This window comes from Oryctolagus cuniculus, chromosome 4 (genome assembly GCF_964237555.1).
Source record: "Oryctolagus cuniculus chromosome 4, mOryCun1.1, whole genome shotgun sequence".
In the NCBI taxonomy this organism is placed as follows: Eukaryota; Metazoa; Chordata; class Mammalia; order Lagomorpha; family Leporidae; genus Oryctolagus; species Oryctolagus cuniculus.
Window position 1 is genome coordinate 77854819 of NC_091435.1, and position 19489 is coordinate 77874307.

The following is a 19489-nucleotide window of genomic DNA, read 5'->3' on the forward strand; positions in this document are numbered from 1 at the left end:
CACAGCCAAGGCTATACTAGGCTGAAGCCAGGAGCTCTATCAGGGTCTTGAACGTGGGCAGCAGGAACTGATGTACTTAGGCCTTCATTGATTACCTTCCCAGGAGCATGAGCAGGAAGCTGGACAGGAAACAGAGCAGGCAGAACTAGAATGGGCACTCAGAAATGGGAATTAGGTGTCACAAGCAGCGGCTTAACCTGTTGTGCCACAATGTCTGCCCTCTATGAAATTCTTAGAAAAGACACAAGAAACCTAAAGTGACAGAAAGCAGATCAGTGGTTAACTGGGGCTGAGGATAAAGCTCAAAGGAGAGTGACAGCGAAAGAACATCTTGGAGTCATCAAAACATTCTATATGTTGCTTATAGTGGTGGTTAAACAGATATATACATTTTTTTAATTCATCAAATTATACATTTAATGTGGGAACACTTATATATAAATTAATTATACCCCAACATAGCCGATTTTAAAATATATGAGTATATGTGATTATATATACACACATGTATATATACACATATATATGTGTATGTATGATTATTTTAGCCATACATTCCTATGGAATTAAAGAAAGACATGGCCACTTTCCCAAAAAAAATGTGCACATGTGACGTGCATACAACTTAGGAGCTCCAAAGGTCAAACTCTATAAATACATGGATCACAGATGAAGAACCTTGTATATTCGCATACCGATATAAACTCAAGATGCTAAAAACTTGAAGATGATCAGCCTGTGTACACACATCAGGAAGAAAGAGGAGGATTGGAATCACAAAAGCAGTTTAGTGAAGACAATACCCAGGAAGCAGGCAGTAGCAGTGATGAAGAGGGCCAGGCATTGCTAACATGATCACTGAGTACCCTAAGGCAAAGGTACCAAGAATGGATGGGTTCCATTCCATCCTGAACTCACCCTCCACTTGATGGTGCAGATTATAAAACTCTCGGGCAACAACATCAGCCAACTTTTCACACCATTTTTTCGATGGACAAAAAAGTAATACTGAATGGTTATCACGAATGGTCTCATAACATAAACTAACAATGTGGTCCTCATCGCCCTAAAAAAGAAAGAGAAACAGCCACTCAGGTGGTACTTTCAAAACATTTTCAAATCAGTCTTTTTGCTTCATGGGGAAGGTTTTTCTACTCAAAGGCATGATAAAAATCAGTTAATAACAAAGAAAAAAAAAAACAAAAAGAAAATAAAAACACACCTTATGATATAGGATGAGAAGGAAATATAGTGAGTCATCAAAAACTTCATGAGAAAGCACGTTATAAAAATATTATGTATAGATTTCAAAGTTCTTTTGCGGGACCAGCACTGTGGTGCAGCAGGTTAAAACCCTGGCCTGAAGTGCCAGCATCCTACATGGGCGCCAGTTCTAGTCCCGGCTGCTCCTCTTCCGATCCAGCTCTTTGCTATGGCCTGGGAAAGCAGTGGAAGATGGCCCAAGTCCTTGGGCCCCTGCACCCACGTGAGACCCAGAGGAAGCTCCTGGCTCCTGGCTTCAGATTGGCGGAGCTCTGGCCATTGCAGCCATCTGGGGAGTGAACCAGCGCATAGAAGACCTCTCTCAGTCTCTACCTCTAACTCTTTCAAAAATAAATAAAAAAAATTATTTTGCATCAAAATAAATTCATCTTTTAATTGCATTTCCCAAAGACTTTCTGAAGCACCCTTGTATTTCCTATCTACTCAACTAATACTTACTAAGTTCCAACTCTCAGGGAATGGGGTAAAATGATGAGCAAAAGAACATCAAGGCCGGTGCCGTGGCTCACTAGGCTAATCCTCCGCCTTGCGGCGGCGGCACACGGGGTTCTAGTCCCGGTTGGGGCGCTGGATTCTGTCCCAGTTGCCCATATGGGACACCGGCACCACAGGTGGTGGCTTTGCCCACTGCGCCACAGCGCCAGCCCCCAGAGGTCTTTTTTTCTAAAGCATCTCTGAACAGATTGCTGGAGGATCTGTGTCCCGAGCACTTAAAATCGCAGGTGATGATACGCCATCTTGTTGGAGACAAAGCGATGAAATACCTGCTGGGTGGCAACCTCCCAGCTGAGCAATTAGGAGTAATTCAGTTAGGCTCTGCATCTGACCCCTGTCAGACACCACGCCGCTGCTGTTATCTGCATTCTTGAGTGGAGCTAGCACAGTCTTGCTGTATCTGGCTACTAACACCAAGCACAAGTTACAGGAGAAGGCCAGCGCCGTGGCTCAATAGGCTAATCCTCCGCCTTGCGGCGCCGGCACACCGGGTTCTAGTCCCGGTCAGGGCGCCGGATTCTGTCCCAGTTGCCCCTCTTCCAGGCCAGCTCTCTGCTGTGGCCAGGGAGTGCAGTGGAGGATGGCCCAAGTGCTTGGGCCCTGCACCCCATGGGAGACCAGGAGAAGCACCTGGCTCCTGGCTCCTGCCATCGGATCAGCGCGGTGCACCGGCCGCATTGCGCCGGCCACGGCGGCCATTGGAGGGTGAACCAATGGCAAAGGAAGACCTTTCTCTCTGTCTCTCTCTCTCTCACTGTCCACTCTGCCTGTCAAAAAAAAAAAAAAAAAAAAAAAAAAAGAACATCAAGACTATAAATCACTAATTTTCAGGAGGTTTATGGCTTCACTGAAAGACACACTAAAATTCTAAATAAACAAATGCAAAGTACAAACATAAGATGAATTATAAAGGAGAATCTGGTGCTTCAAGGACTCCTATGTGCAAAAAATTTGACAGAAAGATCTGAAAGAAATGATTTAGCTGAAATACGAAGAGGAGGCATTATTCTCAATGTAAGTTAACTCATTTCAGGCAATTCTACAAGTTCTCTATTCTAGAAGGTCAGTGTGTGTAACTGGATTCATTCATCCACCCATTCACTCTTCAATGAGTGAATTAAATATCACCATATTCCAAGTACTTGTTCTAAGTACAGGAGATGAGATGGAGAACAAAGCAGGAAAAAAGCTCAGTCTTCCTAGTGTTTCTACTCCAGCAGGAAGATAGTAACAAAAACAAGGTAAGTAAAAGGCACAGTATATTCCATTTGGAAAGATAAGGAAAGGGCTGGCACTGTAGTGTAGCAGATAAAGCCGCCACCTGCAGTGCCGGCACCCATATAGGATGCCGGTTCTAGTTCCAGCTGCTCTACTTCAGATCCAGCTCTCTGCTGTGGCCTGGGAAAGGAGCAGAAGATGGTCCAAGCCTTTGGGCCCCTGCACCCACGTGGGAGACCCAGAAGAAACGCTTGGTGCCTGTCTTCAGATTAGCACAGCTCCAGATATTGCAGCTATGTGGGGAGTAAACCAGCAGATGGAAGACCTCTCTCTCCCTCCCTCTCCCTCTCCTTCTCCCTCTCCCTCTCTACCTCTGCATAACTCTGCAAAAGAAAGAAAAGAAGGGCCAGCACTGTGGCGCAGCAGGTTAAAGCCCTGGCCTGAAGCGCCCGGCATCCCATATGGGTGCCAGTTCTAGTCCTGGCTGCTCCTCTTCCAATCCAGCTCTCTGCTATGGCCTGGGAAAGCGGTGGAAGGTGGCCCAAGTCCTTGGGCCCCTGCACCCATGTGGCAGACCCGGAGGAAGCTCCTGGCTCCTGGCTTCAGATTGGCGCGGCTCTGGCCATTGCAGCCATCTGGGGAGTGAACCAGCAGATGGAAGACCTCTCTCTCTCCCTCCCTTCCCCCCCACCCCGTAACTCTTTCAAATAAATAAAATAAATCTTTAAAAAAAAAAAAAGAAAGAAAAGAAAGGAAGGAAGAAAGAGAGAGAGAAAGAGAAAGAGTTAGGAGAAAAATAAGAAACAGGGACAACTTGATTTAGTTAAAGTGGTCACACGAGGTCTAAAAAACATTTGGGTAAAGAATCAATAGTTAAAAAGTAAAGCTTACTGATGACTAAAGGGAAAACATTCCAAGAACCTGAGTGGGTGACTCTTGGCATATTAAGGAACAGCGAAGACATCACTATGAATGCAGTAGGTGGAGTCAGATCTTGTAGAGTCTTATAAGGCTGAAGGATACAAAGTCGCTGAAAGTTTCTGAGCAGAAAAGTAACAAGATCTGATGTCCACTTTAAATAGATCACCAGCTCCTGATCTAAGGTGGACAAAGTCAGAAGACACAAAAATTAGGCTAGTTTAATAACCTAGGTCAGAAGTGAAAGTGGCCCAAATAAAGTAGAGACAGGCACAGGGTAAGATGATTAACAGGAATGTAAATGTGTTTACATAAATACTGAGGTAAACAAAGCCAGGTAAATTTGGGGTACAGCGCAAAGCCACTGAGTAAGATTCCATCCCAAGCACACATAGACTACAAACACATAACTATGAAGACATTGACACACACACAAATTTAGTCCTAATCTCAACTTCAAAATGACCCTTAAATGTTTAAGTACTCAGAGGCACAAATCTACATTTTAAAAAAAGGTACCCCACTCTAGATTGATGTCAATTCTTTAACCTCAGGATTAAAGAATCCAGGTTTTAAAAAAGAAAATTCTGTCAACTAAAATTTTTCAAGCATATTTAGGAGTATGGGACAGTTCTTATTTACCAAGCACTTTCTAAATGCTGGACAATTTTTAAAAACCATATTTCGGGGCCAGCGCTGTGACGCAGCAGGTTAATGCCCTGGCCTGAAGCGCCAGCATCCCATATGGGTGCTGGTTCTAGTCCCGGCTACTCCTCTTCCGATCCAGCTCTCTGCTATGGCCTGGGATAGCAGTAGATGGTGGCTCAAATCCTTGGGCCCCTGCACCCACGTGGGAGACCCAGAGGAAGCTCCTGGCTCCTGGCTCCGGATCGGCACTACTCCAGCCGTTGCAGCCAATTGGGGAGTGAACCAGTGGATGGAAGACCGACCTCTCTTTCTCTCTCTCTCTCTCTCTTCCTCCCTCCCTCCCTCCCTATGCTCTCTGTGTAACTCTGAATTTCAAATACATAAATAAATCTTTAAAACAACATATTTCATTCTGGCAATAATGCTAAAGTATTATAAACTACTAGGTTCAAAGAGGTTTTGTGATTCAACTAATGTCACAGTCTAGCATGTCTAGTAAGTATCAGAAGTAAATCTGACTCCAAAAATGAAACTCTTTCTACTCTACTGTATATCTACCTTAACAAAGTTTTATTTTCCACATCAGTATTTGATGTAAACTAAACCATAAGAAAACCTTTCCCATTTAAAGAGAAAAATGCACAAATGTTTTCAATGTTTATATATCAGGAAATGGCGATTATTTATATTAAAGGTACAAAAATACATTTCCACTCTCACCATCACCACCAGTTCTTTAATATGAAACCAACTAGCTTAATACTAATTAAAACATCCATGTAATATACATTCAATTACTTTGCAACCCCTAATTATATAATTTGAAAATTGTTAACAACTTGCTAGAAAATGCCATCAAACACAAAGATACTAGTAAAAATGGGGTAAGAAATTTGACTCACCTTCACGTGTAGCAGGGGTTGAAATTCCCTCACAAGCTTCATTGAAGAGTCATATATGGAATTGCCAATTTTTATTGACTCCAAAAGTGGTACAGGACGGAAGTCAGTGTGGTAGAGTTCCGCATTCAACCAGGAAGCCACAAGCTCCAAGTTAGGAAGAGTAGCGCTCATGCCAACAATCTGTACAGCATTAGACAAAGGACTAGCTAAACCTGCCCGGCTGTGGAAAACAAATCAAAGCGTTGATCAAGAGACACAGTGAATTACAAATTGTGCTGCTAACAACATTCTTGGCCATGCCCTTTGGTACACATATGAATATTTCTTTAGGGCACATATCTAGGAACCAAATTATTGAATCCCAGACTACTGAGTCAGACTGTCTTCACTGTTAGCAGATAATGTCAAGCTACTTTCCAAAATTATGCATCCATACAAGCCATGTGTGTTCGTTCTCCACAATCTTGCTACCACTTGGTTTTGTCAACACGTTTAATGTCAACTGCTAGGGAGAGTGTGTGGTAACAGCTCGTTCAAGAGGTGTTTACATTTCCCTGGTCACTAAGATTGAACACCATTCCATTTATGGGCCATCTGGGTACTTTCTTGGGAATGCCAGTTCAAGGTTCTTGCCCATCGATATATTGGGTTATTTGTGTTCTTACTCATTTGTAGAATTTTTCTAATGTTCTGTATGGTTTCTTCCCTCTTTCCTGAATATTTGCTGTTTCTATCATTTATTTTCTTCCACTTTCTCTATATATACCAACAACTAAGCACATCAGTGTGAAATTTCACAGCACTGAAGAAAAGCAAAAGCTCCTAAAAATTCCCAGAGAGAACCGAAAAAAGCATAAAAAGGATAAACGATTAGCATAGCATTAAACTCCTCAACAGCAATGAGAAAATGAAGTAATTCCTTTACAATGAAGGAAAAGAATTTGCAATCTTGACTTTTCTACTTGACCATCTATGAAGTAATTATAAGGTGTTTTCAGACATGCAAGTTCTCAAAAACTTTTACAAATAATAATGTGCTCACTGAAATAAACTGGAACTTATGGAAGACATCCCTATCAAAACAAGAAAGCAAATCAAGAAAAAGACATATGCTCCAAGCAAAAGGCAAAAGAAATGAATGTGAATGCAAAGGGAAATCCCAACCTGAGAGCTACACAGGATATATCTAGATTAACCTCCTGTCCAGAAGGGAAGAAGGCTTTAGGAGAGACTTTTTTTTACAAAGAGGTAATGTTTGTATTTAGTAATTATTTATCTATTTGAAAGGCAGAGAGAGAGAGAGAGAGAGAGAGAGAAAGCATTCCCCATATGTTGGTTCACTTCTCAAATGTCTGCAACAGCTGGGGCTGAGCTTCAAAGCCAGGAGCCAGGAATGCAATCCAAGTGTCCTATATGTACAGCAGAGACCCAAATACTTGAGCCATCACTTGTTGCCTAGGAGGAACTTCTTTTTTTTTTTGACAGGCAGAGTGGACAGTAAGAGAGAGAGAGAGAGAGAGAGAGAGAGAGAGAGAAATGTCTTCCTTTGCCGTTGGTTCACCCTCCAATGGCTGCCGCAGCCGGCGCGCTGCAGCCAGCGCACTGCGCTGATCCAAAGGCAGGAGCCAGGTGCTTCTCCTGGTCTCCCATGGGGTGCAGGGCCCAAGGACTTGGGCCATCCTCCACTGCACTCCCGGGCCATGGCAGAGAGCTGGCCTGGAAGAGGGGCAACCGGGACTAGAACCCGGTGTGCCGGCGCCACAAGGTGGAGGATTAGCCTATTGAGTCACGGTGCCGGCCCATAGTAGGAACTTCTTGAACATGACAACTTTGGTTGAATAGCGTATGTGGTGGAATGTACCGGGTGGAGATTTACAAACTGGAGAAGAAGTTTGGGATAATTAGCAGTAAATACATAGAAAATCAAGCTAAAGAAAGAATAAATTTATTAATTTCAGGGAAAACAAAAATTTCAAAAAGTAAAAGTTATCCTAGCATACTATAGCTCAGTTGATAATAGCATTTATATGTAATACTGTAACACCAAATAACGATTTTAGCAAAATTATATTTCAAGAATGGAAAGTTGATTAGAGGATAAGAGAGACAAGATTAGGTAGTAACAAGTAAATACTATTAAAAAGAGCTAGGTACTGGTGTTGGGGCGCAATGGGTTAAGCTGCCATATGGGGCACGGGCATCCCATATCAGAGCACCAGTTCAAGCCTAGCCCCCTCTGCTTGGGCTCCAGCTCCGTAAACACACCCAGGAAAGCAATGGAAGCTGATCCAAGTGCTTGGGCCTCTGCCACTGACACGGAAGACCCTGGAGTTCCTGGCTCCTGGCTTCAACCTGGACCAGCCCTGGCAATTGTGGCCATTTGGGAAGTGAACCTGCAGATGGAAGCTCTCGCTCTCCCTCTCTTTCACTCTCTACTTCCCTCTCTCCCTCCCTCCGTGTGTGTGTGTGTGTCTACCTCTCTCTGTAACTCTGCCTTTCAAACAAATACATAAATCTCTGAAAACAGAAAAAATAGAGCATTAGATCCTCATCCTGCACAAAATGAGATAAATATATAGGGGGAGGCATTTGATGTAAGTTAAGCTGCTAGTTGGGACATTCCACATTCCATAGCAGAATGCCTGGGTTTCAGCCCAGCTCTGCTCCTGATTGCTGCTTCCCGCTGATATGCATCCTACAAGACATCAGGTGATGGCTCAAGTAGCTGAGTCCCTGCCACCCACATGGGAGACCCACATTGAATTCCTGGCTCCTGGTTTCAGCCTGCCCAGCCCTTGCTGTGCCAGACACTGCGGGTGTGAACCAGCAGATGGGAGATAGCTCTTCTCTCCTTTCTCTCATAAATAAGTTATATATAAGATCTATTTATTTGAAAGGCAGAATTACAAAGAAGAAGGAGAGACAGAGGTCTTCCATCCACTGGTTCACTCCCCAAATTGCCAACAGCCAGGTCTGGGCCAGGCAGAAGCCAGGAGCCAGGAGCTTCTTCCACGTCTCCCATGTGGGTGCAAAGGCCCAAAATCCTGGGCTATCTTCTGCTGCTTTTCCAGGAGCTCTAGCAGAGAGCTGGATCAGAAGCGGAACCGCCAGGATTTGTCAAACCAGCACTGCAGGCTGCAGCTTAACCCACTCCACCACAGCACCGGCCCCATAAATAGGTTTTTTAAAAATATTTAAAAACGAAGTGAGCTGGGGCCAACGCTGTGGCACAGTGGGTTAACGCTCTGCCTGAGGCGCCGGCATCCCATATGGGCGCCAGTTCCAGACCTGGCTGCTCCACTTCCAATCCAGCTCTCTGCTGTGGCCTGGGAAAGCAGTAGAAGATGGCCCAAGTCCTTGGGCCCCTGCACCCACGTGGGAAACCTGGAAGAGGTTCCTGGCTCCTGGCTTCAGATCGGCACAGCTGTGGCTGTTGCGGCCAATGGGTGAGTGAACCAGCAGATGGAAGACCAAGTAATAATAATAAAAAAGAGTTGGGTAGAAGAGTTGAAAGTTGCCTCTGAGAAGCAGGCATCAAAAAAATGCTATTTTTCAATATTCACTTAACTAATTAGATTAACTGTGTATACTACAGGACTTCAAAAACTTCATGGAGCAAGTGAACCTTTGGCCGGGCACTCAAGGATCCCACACCCCACATCAGAATGCCTAGGTTCAATTCCCAGCTCTAATTCCTGACTACAACTTCCTGCGAGCAAAGACCCTATGAGACAGAAGGAATGGCTCGGGTGACTGAGTTCCTGCCACCATGAGGAAGACCAGTTGCAGGTATTTGGGAGTGAACCAATGGATAGGAGCTCTTGCTATTTATATTAATTTATATAATATATAAAATATATTTATATATAGTATATATAAATATATTTTATATATATTATATATATTTATATACTGAGTATATAATTTATGTATATTATTTATATGTATATATTATTTATATATATTAATTTGCTCTCAAATTAATCAACAAACTATTTTTTAGAACTTTGTGGAAAAACTAGAATTAAATGATAAAAATTTAAAAACATAAACGTTAGTTATAAACACTGGTTCCATCAAGTTGCAGACACCTTTGTAAGCAACGATAGTTATTTAGTCCATCCCCAAAGAACTGAGGGTCTTGATCAATGTGGACTTTCTTACATTATTTATTGAAGAAAAATGCATGACCTTAAATACTGTTTTAAGATTAAGAAACAAAAAGAAGTCAGAAGGAGGGGCCGACGCTGTGGTGTAGCAGGTAAAGCCACTACCTGCAATGCCAGCATCCCATTTGTGTGCCGGTTTGAGATCTGGCTGCTCCACTTCCGATCCAGCTCTCTGCTAATGGCCTGGGAAAGCAGTAGATGACCCAAGTCCTTGGGCCCCTACACCCCCGCATGGGAGACCCAGAAGAAGCTCCTGTCTTCAGATCGGCACAGCTCCGGTCATTGCAGCCATCTGGGGAGTGAACCAGCAGATCGAAGACCTCTCTCTCTCTCTGTCTCTCTCTCTCTCTGTCTCTCTTTCTCTCTGCTTCTCCTCTCTCTGTGTAACTTTGTCGTTCAAATAAAAAATAAATCTTTAAATTAAAAAAAAAAGGAGCCAAATCAGGACTGTAAGCTGAATACCTAACGACTTCCTATTGAAACTCACACAAAACTGCCCATGTTTGATGTGGTTTTTAAAAATCTGTAATAAAAATGTATACACTGGAGCTGTCGCTGTCCGCAGCAGGTTAAAAACCTAGCCTGCAGCGCCAACATCCCATAAACACCAGTTCAACTCCTGGCTGCCCCACTTCCGATCCAGCTCCCTGCTAATGCCCCTGGGAAGTCAGTGAAGGATGGCCCAAGTAGCTGGGCCCCTGTCATCCATGTGGGAGAGCTGGATGGGGCTCTTTGCTTAGGTCTGGCCCAGCCCTGGCTGTTGCAGCCATCTGGTGAGTGAATCAATGAATGGAAACTCGTGTGCTCACTCATTCTCTCTCACACTCTCTCTCTCTCATTCTCTATAACTCTGCCTTTCAAATAAATAAATCCTATAAAGAAAAATAGTTTACAAAGTAATCTAAAATAAACTTCAGTCTGAAGTACTTCATTTGGAAAAATAAGATACTATACACAAGTTTGTTCTAAATAAAAAATAAATACTATATCCTTTAATTTCTTTAACTCACATTTTTGTACTTTTACAGATACTTTCTCAACATTGTTTGGACTCTGAGGAACTCAGTTACTTCAGTCAGGTACTCACCAGGATGCTGATTTCTGTGTAATATAGCAAATCTTGGTCAACAGAAGTTCCAACAGATACCCCCGGTGAGAATCTCCTAGCATATGCAATTCATCCACAACCACCATTCCTAAAAAGATTTTCCAGATACCAGGTTTAACAGAATTTCACAATTCTAAGACAAATTTTTAAAAAGCAATCTTCTACGGTAAGTAGCTGTCATTATAATATACTGCAAGTGATAAAAATTTCAAAGCATAAAACAAAAAGTAGGTTCCTCTTAATGGAAAATTACTTTCCCAGGTATTTCAAGCATTACTACTGTACTACTGCAGTGTATCCTGGATCTAAAAATCAATGATTCACTTACTCAGGACCAATCAAATCCACAGAAACTTTCTCACTACTCACACAATTCTAAATTGGCAGTTATAGAAATGAAATTACAATGAAATATGTAAGACATCTATGTCAGTTATTCAGTGTATTTACTTGTCTGTGGGAAAACAACCACACTTATGTTAGAAATGCTTAAAGAAAAACAGAATTACTTCAAGAAGAGATATGACTTTAACAGATCTTTTTTCAATACTTTAGGCTAGTCAATCACCTTATCACAAAATTTAAATACGATCATAATGCTCTCCTCTTCTTGGAGAACTGAGCCAGTCTATGCATTTGGAATAATGTCCACAATTGACTGGAAATGAATTATTCACCAATGTCATCTTCAAATATTTCCATAAGACCAGTTTCCACATGCACTGATGTCCCCTACCACACAAACCCAGCCCCGCAAAATCAAGATCTATTAGACAGCTTCCTTCTATACGTGATGCTTTCTCCTTTTCAGTAAGCTATCTCCAAACCATACCGTATGTTGATATTTCAGTATTTCATCATTTATTCATATAAAAGCATTCTACATACACTATGCCAGGCACTGTAATAGGTATATTTGATATGACAATAAGATTCTACTGTAGTCTTCAAGATATTTAACAAGTAACAAGACATTTCTGAAATTGATAGCGATTTCTCCTCCCAGGCTTCATACAGCAAAGCCTATGTCTTATTAATCTTTGAGTCTCATCATGCATCTGTATCCTACCACAATGCTACCATAATCATTAAGTTTACCAGGTTCTCAATGAGCAGCTGATATTCTTGCTGCTTCTGCCTCTACAACCATATTATTCCTGTTTAACTCTACATAATGTCCTTTCCTTAGAGGAAAAAAAATGCATTAACATAGAAAATCATCCCAGATTAAATATTCCCAATTCAAATACACAATCAGTTTCTATTGCTTTTGACCATCCCTGCTAAATGGCAGCTTCAGGACACAGGCCTAATCTAGATAGCACAGTATCAGAGTACAATTATGAATAAACATATAAACTAATTGCAGAGCTGGCAGACCCAGCCCAACAGGCTTCCTTCTATGCCTGGTACAGTTTTGTGTAGTACAAAAGTGCAAAGTAGTACGTGTGTAATAGCGACAAGACAAAAAACTTAACTATATATAAAGTTCCTGGGGTCAGCACTGCGGCATAGAAGGTTAAATCTCCGTCTACAGTGCTGGCATCCCAAATGAGCCCTGGTTCAAGTCCTGGATGCTCCTCTTCCGATCGATCCAGCTCCCTGCTACAGCCCAGGAAAGCAGTGAAAGATGGCCCAAGTGCTTGGGTCCCTGCACCCACATGGGAGACCCGGAAGAAGCTCCTAGTTCCTGGCTTTAGATCGGCCCAGCTCCGGCCATTGCAGCCATTTGGGGAGTGAACCAGCAGATGGAAGACCGACATGTCTCTCTCTCTTTCTCTCTCTGTATCTCTGCCTTTCAAATCAATCAATAAAGTTCTTGACATTACAGATGCCAATTCTTGCCTCCAGATGTAGATAACAGACAACAGAAAAATATCATGGACATACAGAAATCACATCCGTTCCAATCCATTCCATCAAAACTAGCCACAGGAATGACTTGGGTTTCTTTCTAATTTCTTACCTAACAGATCCATCTTATCTTCCTCTATGAGGCGGTTGACCAGACCATTGGCTCTCTCAATTGTGCAGACAGCAATATCCAAGGAAGAGAAGCGCCCTGCTGGAGAGCTACTGCCCATGTAACCATCTACTTTTATTCCTACTTCCTGAAACAGACTCTGAATTGAAGCAAAAGGAATAACACAGGTGAGACAATTTGGAATCTGTGAGTCTTACACTGGTTCTATCCAAGAACACAGATAATTATCTCAAGACATTTATCAAATTACTGTCAGTAGCTCCTGGCCAAGACACACTTGTTCTTTTCAATTCATATACTAAAAATATGAAGTTTACAACTGACAAAACTCAGTACAGGGATTTCTATTAAGACAGAGTCAAATTAAATCAAGTATGCCATTTTAATTGTAGTACTTAATAATCTATAAAGCTCTAAGTGCTATTTAAAGAAATTAAAATTGAAGAAAAATTAGCAGTAAAACTTTTAATCTAATAAACAAGAAACTAGCTGCTTTTTTAACACTAATATTTAATTTGTTTAAGAAACAAATTTATACTTCATGAGGAAAATGGTCTTATTATCCAGCTAAGGACTAGGTTCTTATGCAACAGAGGAAAAAAGTTTTTAAAAGTTAAATTCAGTGGGACTTCGATACTAAATTTTTTTAGTTCAACTTTTAACTAACATACCTTCTCATTATAAAGGATCCTTTCATCATTTTGTTACTTTGGGTCTAAGTTGAGAGGATGTTACCATGTAGGACCAGCTTTGGTGGCTATTTGGCCTCTGAAATAACTGTTAAAAAGATTTACAGAACCACAGAACTTTAGAGTTGTTCATTCAATAAATTTTTTTCTGAGTGTTTACTGAGTTAACATACAGTGCTAAGGGCTATTAGCCTCATTTTAGAAAAGAAAAAACAGAAGCCCGGTTGAGTATGTGCCTAGGCTGAAGACATAGTTGCTGGTAAAACTGGGACTAGAATCCAGATTTTTTGGACCATCAGTACAATCTTTCCATTCCAATGCACTTTTTTCCACTGGAGAAATCGCAGCAGTAACTTTACTCTATTAAATGAAACACTGTATTCATGAAAATGTCTTAAGAACTATTGACTATTATATTTAAACTACTGTTATTCATTTTTTCAGGTAAACAGAGGACAGACCACAGACTTATCTAAGCACCAAAGGATTTTGTCCTTCAACCCCTAAATATTCCCAAATAGCCCTCAGGATAGGATATGCTTCCTTAAACACTCCTTTCCATCTTTCAGAAGTCCCGCTATTCGGTTAAAATGCTGATTCTCGATGTGCATGAATATATACTAATTGAAGTATTTTGTTTACTTCCTAAGGACAAGTCTACAAAAATACATAAGTTTTACTAATTACTCCTGATTTTATGACCATTTCTCCTTTAGGCAATATATATATATATATATATATAATATATATTTTTTTTTTTTTTAAGTTCCTTCTGCAGCCATTTACAATTAACTTTTAAAACTACAAGGGAGGGGGCCCACATCATGGTACAGTGGGTTAAGTCACAGTCTGTGAGCCTCCCATACAAGCACAATATGAGTACTGGCTGCTCCACTTCCTAACCAGCTCTGCTAATGCGTCTGGGAAAGCAATGGAAGATGGCCCAGGTGCTTGGGACCCTGCCACCCACACAAGAGAGCCAATGGAGTTCCAGGTGCCTGGTTTCAGCCTGGCCCAGCCCCAGTCATTGCAGCCATTTGGGGAGTGAACCAGCAAACGGAAATTTTCTCTCTCATCAGCAAACAGAAACTAGCTGTGTGTTTGTGTCTGTCTCTCTGTCATTCTGCCTTTCAAATAAATTAGTAAATCTTTTCTAAGGAAAAAAAATGGGCTGGCACTGTGGCAATAGCAGGCAACACTACTGCCTACAGAGCCGGCATCCCATTTGGCCACCAATTCAGGTCCTGGCTTCTTCCCTTTCAATCCAGCTCCCTGTTATTGGCCTGGAAAAACACCAGAAGATGGCCCAGGTGCTTGGGCCCCTGCACCCACTTGGGAGACCTGAAGGAAACTCCTGTCTCCTGGCTTCAGTCTGGCTCAGCTCCAGCTATTGACGCCATTCCGGAAGTGAACCAGTGGATCAGTGGATGGAAGATCTCGCTACCTCTCTCTCTCCCTCTTTCTGTATAACTCTGCCTTTCAAATAAAATAAATAAATCTTTAAAAAAAAAAAAAAACTATATGAGGAGGCAATAAAAGATACTTTGTTCCCTGTTAAGCAGGATAAAGATCCTGTGTTTTCTTCTCACTTTTATAATCCTATTTCAAATGAATAAAGCCAAAGCTACCAATAGTGGACCTTTGATGATTTCAAATGCAGCACAAGAACATTACCTGGAGATAGTATTTCTTCTCTTTAGCCACAGAAACGAAGGGAAGAATGAACAAAGCTTTCTTCCGCATTTCTAAAACCCGCTTCAAGATAAGTAATTCTGCAACGAGAGTCTTCCCAGCACTTGTAGGAGCTAAAACACAATTATTACAGAAAGTTACAGCAAAGTGAGGTCATATTTGGAACACTGCACTAATAAATGTTTAAGCCATATCTAATACTATAGAATCTAAGGCTAAACTATTGAGGCCTCAACCAGCATTTTAAAGCTTTATATCCTGCAATGCCCTAATTTTAAATCAGCTTCCTAAATAGTTTCACACTAAAAAAAAAAAAGACAGTAAAGAAATCATTCTCTCATCAGTAAATGTTGAATATTATTGACTGCCTAATTTATACCTAAAGATTCTTTCCTTTATTGGTTAAAAGCCCTGTTCTGAGGAAAACAGTAAACAACTTTAATACACAGTGGTAGAAACTATGACAGAAGTTGAGGGAAACAAGCTGTAAGGAAGTGTACAGAAAGGAAACAACACATGAGAAGGAAGGGAGGGTGGGAGGGAAGAAGGGATGACAAGCCTGAGAAACAGCACATGCAAAGGCGTGCAGGAAGGTAATTCAGTAAGCCGGATGTAAAGTGCTCCAGGGAGTGACAGAAGAAACCTGAAAGGGCCACGTAGAGGTTTTTAGCCAGTTCAAAGGGACAAATACCGTATGTTCTCCTTGATCTGCGAGAAGGAATAGAGCACCTAAAACAAAACCTGCAGAAGTGAAATTGACACTTTGAGAAGGGATGACTTGAGTTGCCCTTGTCTTGACTGTAGAGAAAGTTTTGGTTCTTTTGTTTGTTTTTTCGTTTTTTTTCTCTTCATAGTATTTGTTGAACTCTTTACTTAACATAGAGTTAATCATATGAGTATAAAGTCATTTGAGAATTGATCTCAGTAAGAAATAAGAGTGGGAGTAAGAGAGGGAGCAGGAAGTTTGTAACTACAAAGCTGTATAGTTCTGCATACATTCCTAAGGACTAGCTTCTAAGGGTACAGTTTAAAAACTTGTCATGGGACCCCAAATCCCATTAAGCTGGGTGATAAAAATGTCATCTTAAGTGTAAAAGTGATCACATTAAGTGTGAAAGTGAACATACAAATAGGATTAAGTATTAAAATGACCATATAAATAGGATCAAGTCTGAGAAAAGGAGAGACTCTTCCAACATGAGAAGCAGTCCACACAACAGACCCATAGAATGACAATTCCTTTAAGTAACACTCCGACCTCAGAATCGGCCCTTAAGGCTTTCTGGCCTGGCTGAAAAGCCCGTGAGAGCATTTCAGGCATGAAAAGCCAAGATATTGTGGCAAAAATATTCTACATGAAGGATCTCTGTGAGTGAGATCCCAACGGAAAGAAGTAGCCATCAAAGACGGGGTACTTTTCTCTGAAGAGAGGAGAGAACTTCCACTTTGCTAATGGCCTTTGTCTAAATATTGACAGACTTTGTAGATTCAAAAGGTTTCCATAGCCTAGGCAGCTCATGTCAAGAGCCTTGGGTGGACACTGACAGCATACATAAGTGTGTTGTTAAATTAACCTCAGGAATCACTGTGTACTAACTCCCCATGCAGGGCCTCTGTCCTCAAAGAGTTGTATTATTAGAGTTAAATGTGATACTTGTTCTCAGTTTTGTGTGTGTGTGTATGTGCATGTGTGTGCAAATTGTTGAAATCTTTACTTAGTATAGAGCTGGTCTTCTACGTACAGTTCATTGAAAATGAATCTTAATGTAGAATGGGACTGGGAAGGGGAGAGGGTGAGGAGGGGTGGGAGTGTGGGTGGGAGGGCAGGTATGGTGGGAAGAATAAAGTTGTACATACAAAATTTATATTCCTTAATAAATTAATTACTGAGGAGTTCTTTGAAAGGGAGTGACAAAATCATATTTATGCTTTATAAAGGTAACTTTGGCAGCATGAACAGCATAAGATCATAGGAAAAAGATAAACTAGTTACAGGGGCTGGCGCTGTAGCGTAGTGAGTAAAGCCACAGCCTGCAGTGCTGGCATCCTATATGAGTGCTGGTTCGAGACCTGGCTGCTTCACTTCCAATCCAGCGCTCTGCTATGGCCTGAGAAAGTAGAAAATGGCCCAAGTGCTCGGACCCCTGCACCCTTGTGGGAGACCTGGAGGAAACTCCAGGCTCATGGCTTTGGATCAGCACAGTTCCAGCCGTTGCAGCTAACTGGGGCGTGAACCAGCAGATGGAAGATTTTCTCTCTCTCTCTCTCTCTCTGCCTCTCTGTAACTGCCTTCAAATAAATAAATAAATCTTTTTAAAAAATGCATACAATGAGATCCCACTTTTCATATATATTTTAAAATTTTCTTCAGCTACAAAGCAGTCTCTTTTTTTTATAAAAACATAACTTCCTCAAGAGAGTATCCTTTATACTGATATCTTAAAAACAGCACAATTACTTTGCATAAATTTGAATACCTGAATAAACTAAATTCTTTCCTTCCAAGACTTGTCCAAGCAAAAGGCACTCTGCCTGCCATTCAAACATCTTTTTTACACCAAAACTGTCATATTTTTCCAGAACCGCTGTAGGTAGTCCCCAATTTGCCAACAGCAGCTTGTCTAGTTGGTCATCAGGCAGTGTCTGCTTGCATGCCCCTTTCAGAAAAAACAGAAAAAATTAAGAGTTTAATTTGGTTGTAACACATGACTTTAGTATTTGGCCCTCACCTGTATGTTGGAATTCTAGTGTTAGAATGAAGTGATTCAAAGTACATCTTGACCTTCAGCAGTTGGTGAGAAATTGATCACGCTCTTATAGAAGGATCATAGTAAATTGCATAGAATTAAAAAAAAAAAAAAAGCAATTTCCTTAAACCCCAGACAAGAAATTTTGCTGTACACAATGAAGAATGTTGGAATCACAAAGCAATCATTGCAAAGCTAAGTTAGAGGGGAGTTTCTTTTTAAGTTTTAGCATTACGAGGACTGCACAATGACAAATATGAGATCAACAATCCCCGGAAATCCAACCAATCTGAGAGAACCGTACAATTCCCACCCAGCCTTCCTCTGTACTCCCAAACGTCCCGTGCCACGTCCTAGACCCACCATGCGGTGTACGGATCTGTTAGGAGCGAACCTGCCGACATGTAACGGGATTTGGCCAACTAAGACATTGCTTTTATCACGTCAAAAGACCCAGAAGCCACTGGAACATTTTCTTTTTTATTTTTTGACAGGCAGAGTGGACAGTGAGAGAGATAGAGAGAAAGGTCTTCCTTTTGCCGTTGGTTCACCCTCCAATAGCTGCCGCGGCTGGAGCACCGCGCTGATCCGATGGCAGGAGCCAGGTACTTATCCTGGTCTCCCATGGGGTGCAGGGCCCAAGCACCTGGGCCATCCTCCACTGCACTCCCGGGCCACAGCAGAGAGCTGGCCTGGAAGAGGGGCAACTGGGACAGAATCCGGCGCCCCAACCGGGACTAGAACCCTGTGTGCCGGCGCCGCAAGGCGGAGGATTAGCCTAGTGAACATTTTCACCCGACGATCACTAAGCGCACGCCTGTCAATAATGCCGCAGAGGTCCCGTGCACAGAGAAAGGGAATAGAAGCCCAGCGAGCTCTGCAAAGCAGCATCCCCCAAGCGGCGAGGCCGTCTCCCGACACGTGCCTCTCCCACCCCACTCCAAGCTGCCCACCTCGCCCGCGGCCCCCACGTTCCTTCAGGCTGCGCCCCAGGCCCGGTGGCGGGCTCAGCGCGGACCCTGCGAGGAGCTGGGGGCTGGCGCTGCTGTCACTGCTGCTTGCCGAGAACGAGTCTGAGACTGGACGCCGCCGCTTCCCACTCCGGCGCAGGAGATTCATGGCGCCGTCTTCTCGGACTTTTAGGGCAAACCACAGTCCCAGCGCCCTTCCATTCCGGAGAACCGCGGCCTGGAGACAGCTTAAGCCACCATCTTCCCGCCACGGCTTTGAAACTCCGGCTCCCAGCCCGCCCCGGAACCATAGAGCTCTCGGCGGCGAGAGTAAGCCGAGAACCATAGAGTCGAAGGGATGGAGCGGCTCCCACGGCGCGTGTAAGACAGCCGACCTCTGGCCTCTTGCTGGTTAACTGGAGCGGACCGCGTTTACATCTAAATTCAAAGCATCTGCGTTTATAATCTGGATTAAATGTGCTCCTGCCCTCGGCAAGGTAGAAGCAAAAGAGTTCTGGACGTTAAGCCGTGTCCAAGAATGACTTAGTTACACAATATTCCTTTCACAAGCAAAACTAGTAGATGACAGGTCTGTCCTGCAGAAGCTGGCCATTCGGGAGCGCCAAAATATCAGGCCAGTCCGATTAAAAAAAAAAAAAAAAAGATATCGTCCAAGAAGTCGTAC

The 19489-nt window shown here is 42.4% G+C and overlaps 1 protein-coding gene across 7 annotated transcripts in view; it reads right to left on the minus strand.

Annotated features, from left to right (window-relative positions):
- Positions 1 to 19106, minus strand: part of POLQ (DNA polymerase theta) — a 104812-nt gene extending 85706 nt beyond the window's left edge. For 6 of the 7 annotated variants that reach the window (XR_007924653.2, XR_011387919.1, XR_011387920.1 and 3 more), the window contains exons 1-7: positions 18808 to 19106; positions 17585 to 17764; positions 15090 to 15220; positions 12709 to 12865; positions 10722 to 10830; positions 5466 to 5685; positions 919 to 1066 (exon numbers count right to left, since the gene is read on the minus strand). Coding sequence is in view for 4 of the 7 variants with exons in the window: in XM_002716640.5 (XP_002716686.1) it covers positions 919 to 1066; positions 5466 to 5685; positions 10722 to 10830; positions 12709 to 12865; positions 15090 to 15220; positions 17585 to 17764; positions 18808 to 18973 (1111 nt within the window). In the remaining 3 variants the exon portion in view is untranslated. Of the gene's footprint in view, positions 1 to 918; positions 1067 to 5465; positions 5686 to 10721; positions 10831 to 12708; positions 12866 to 13397; positions 13504 to 15089; positions 15221 to 17584; positions 17765 to 18807 lie in introns of those variants that run through there. The other variant, XM_051859269.2, reaches the window with a different exon arrangement.
- Positions 19107 to 19489: the final 383 nt, after the last annotated feature.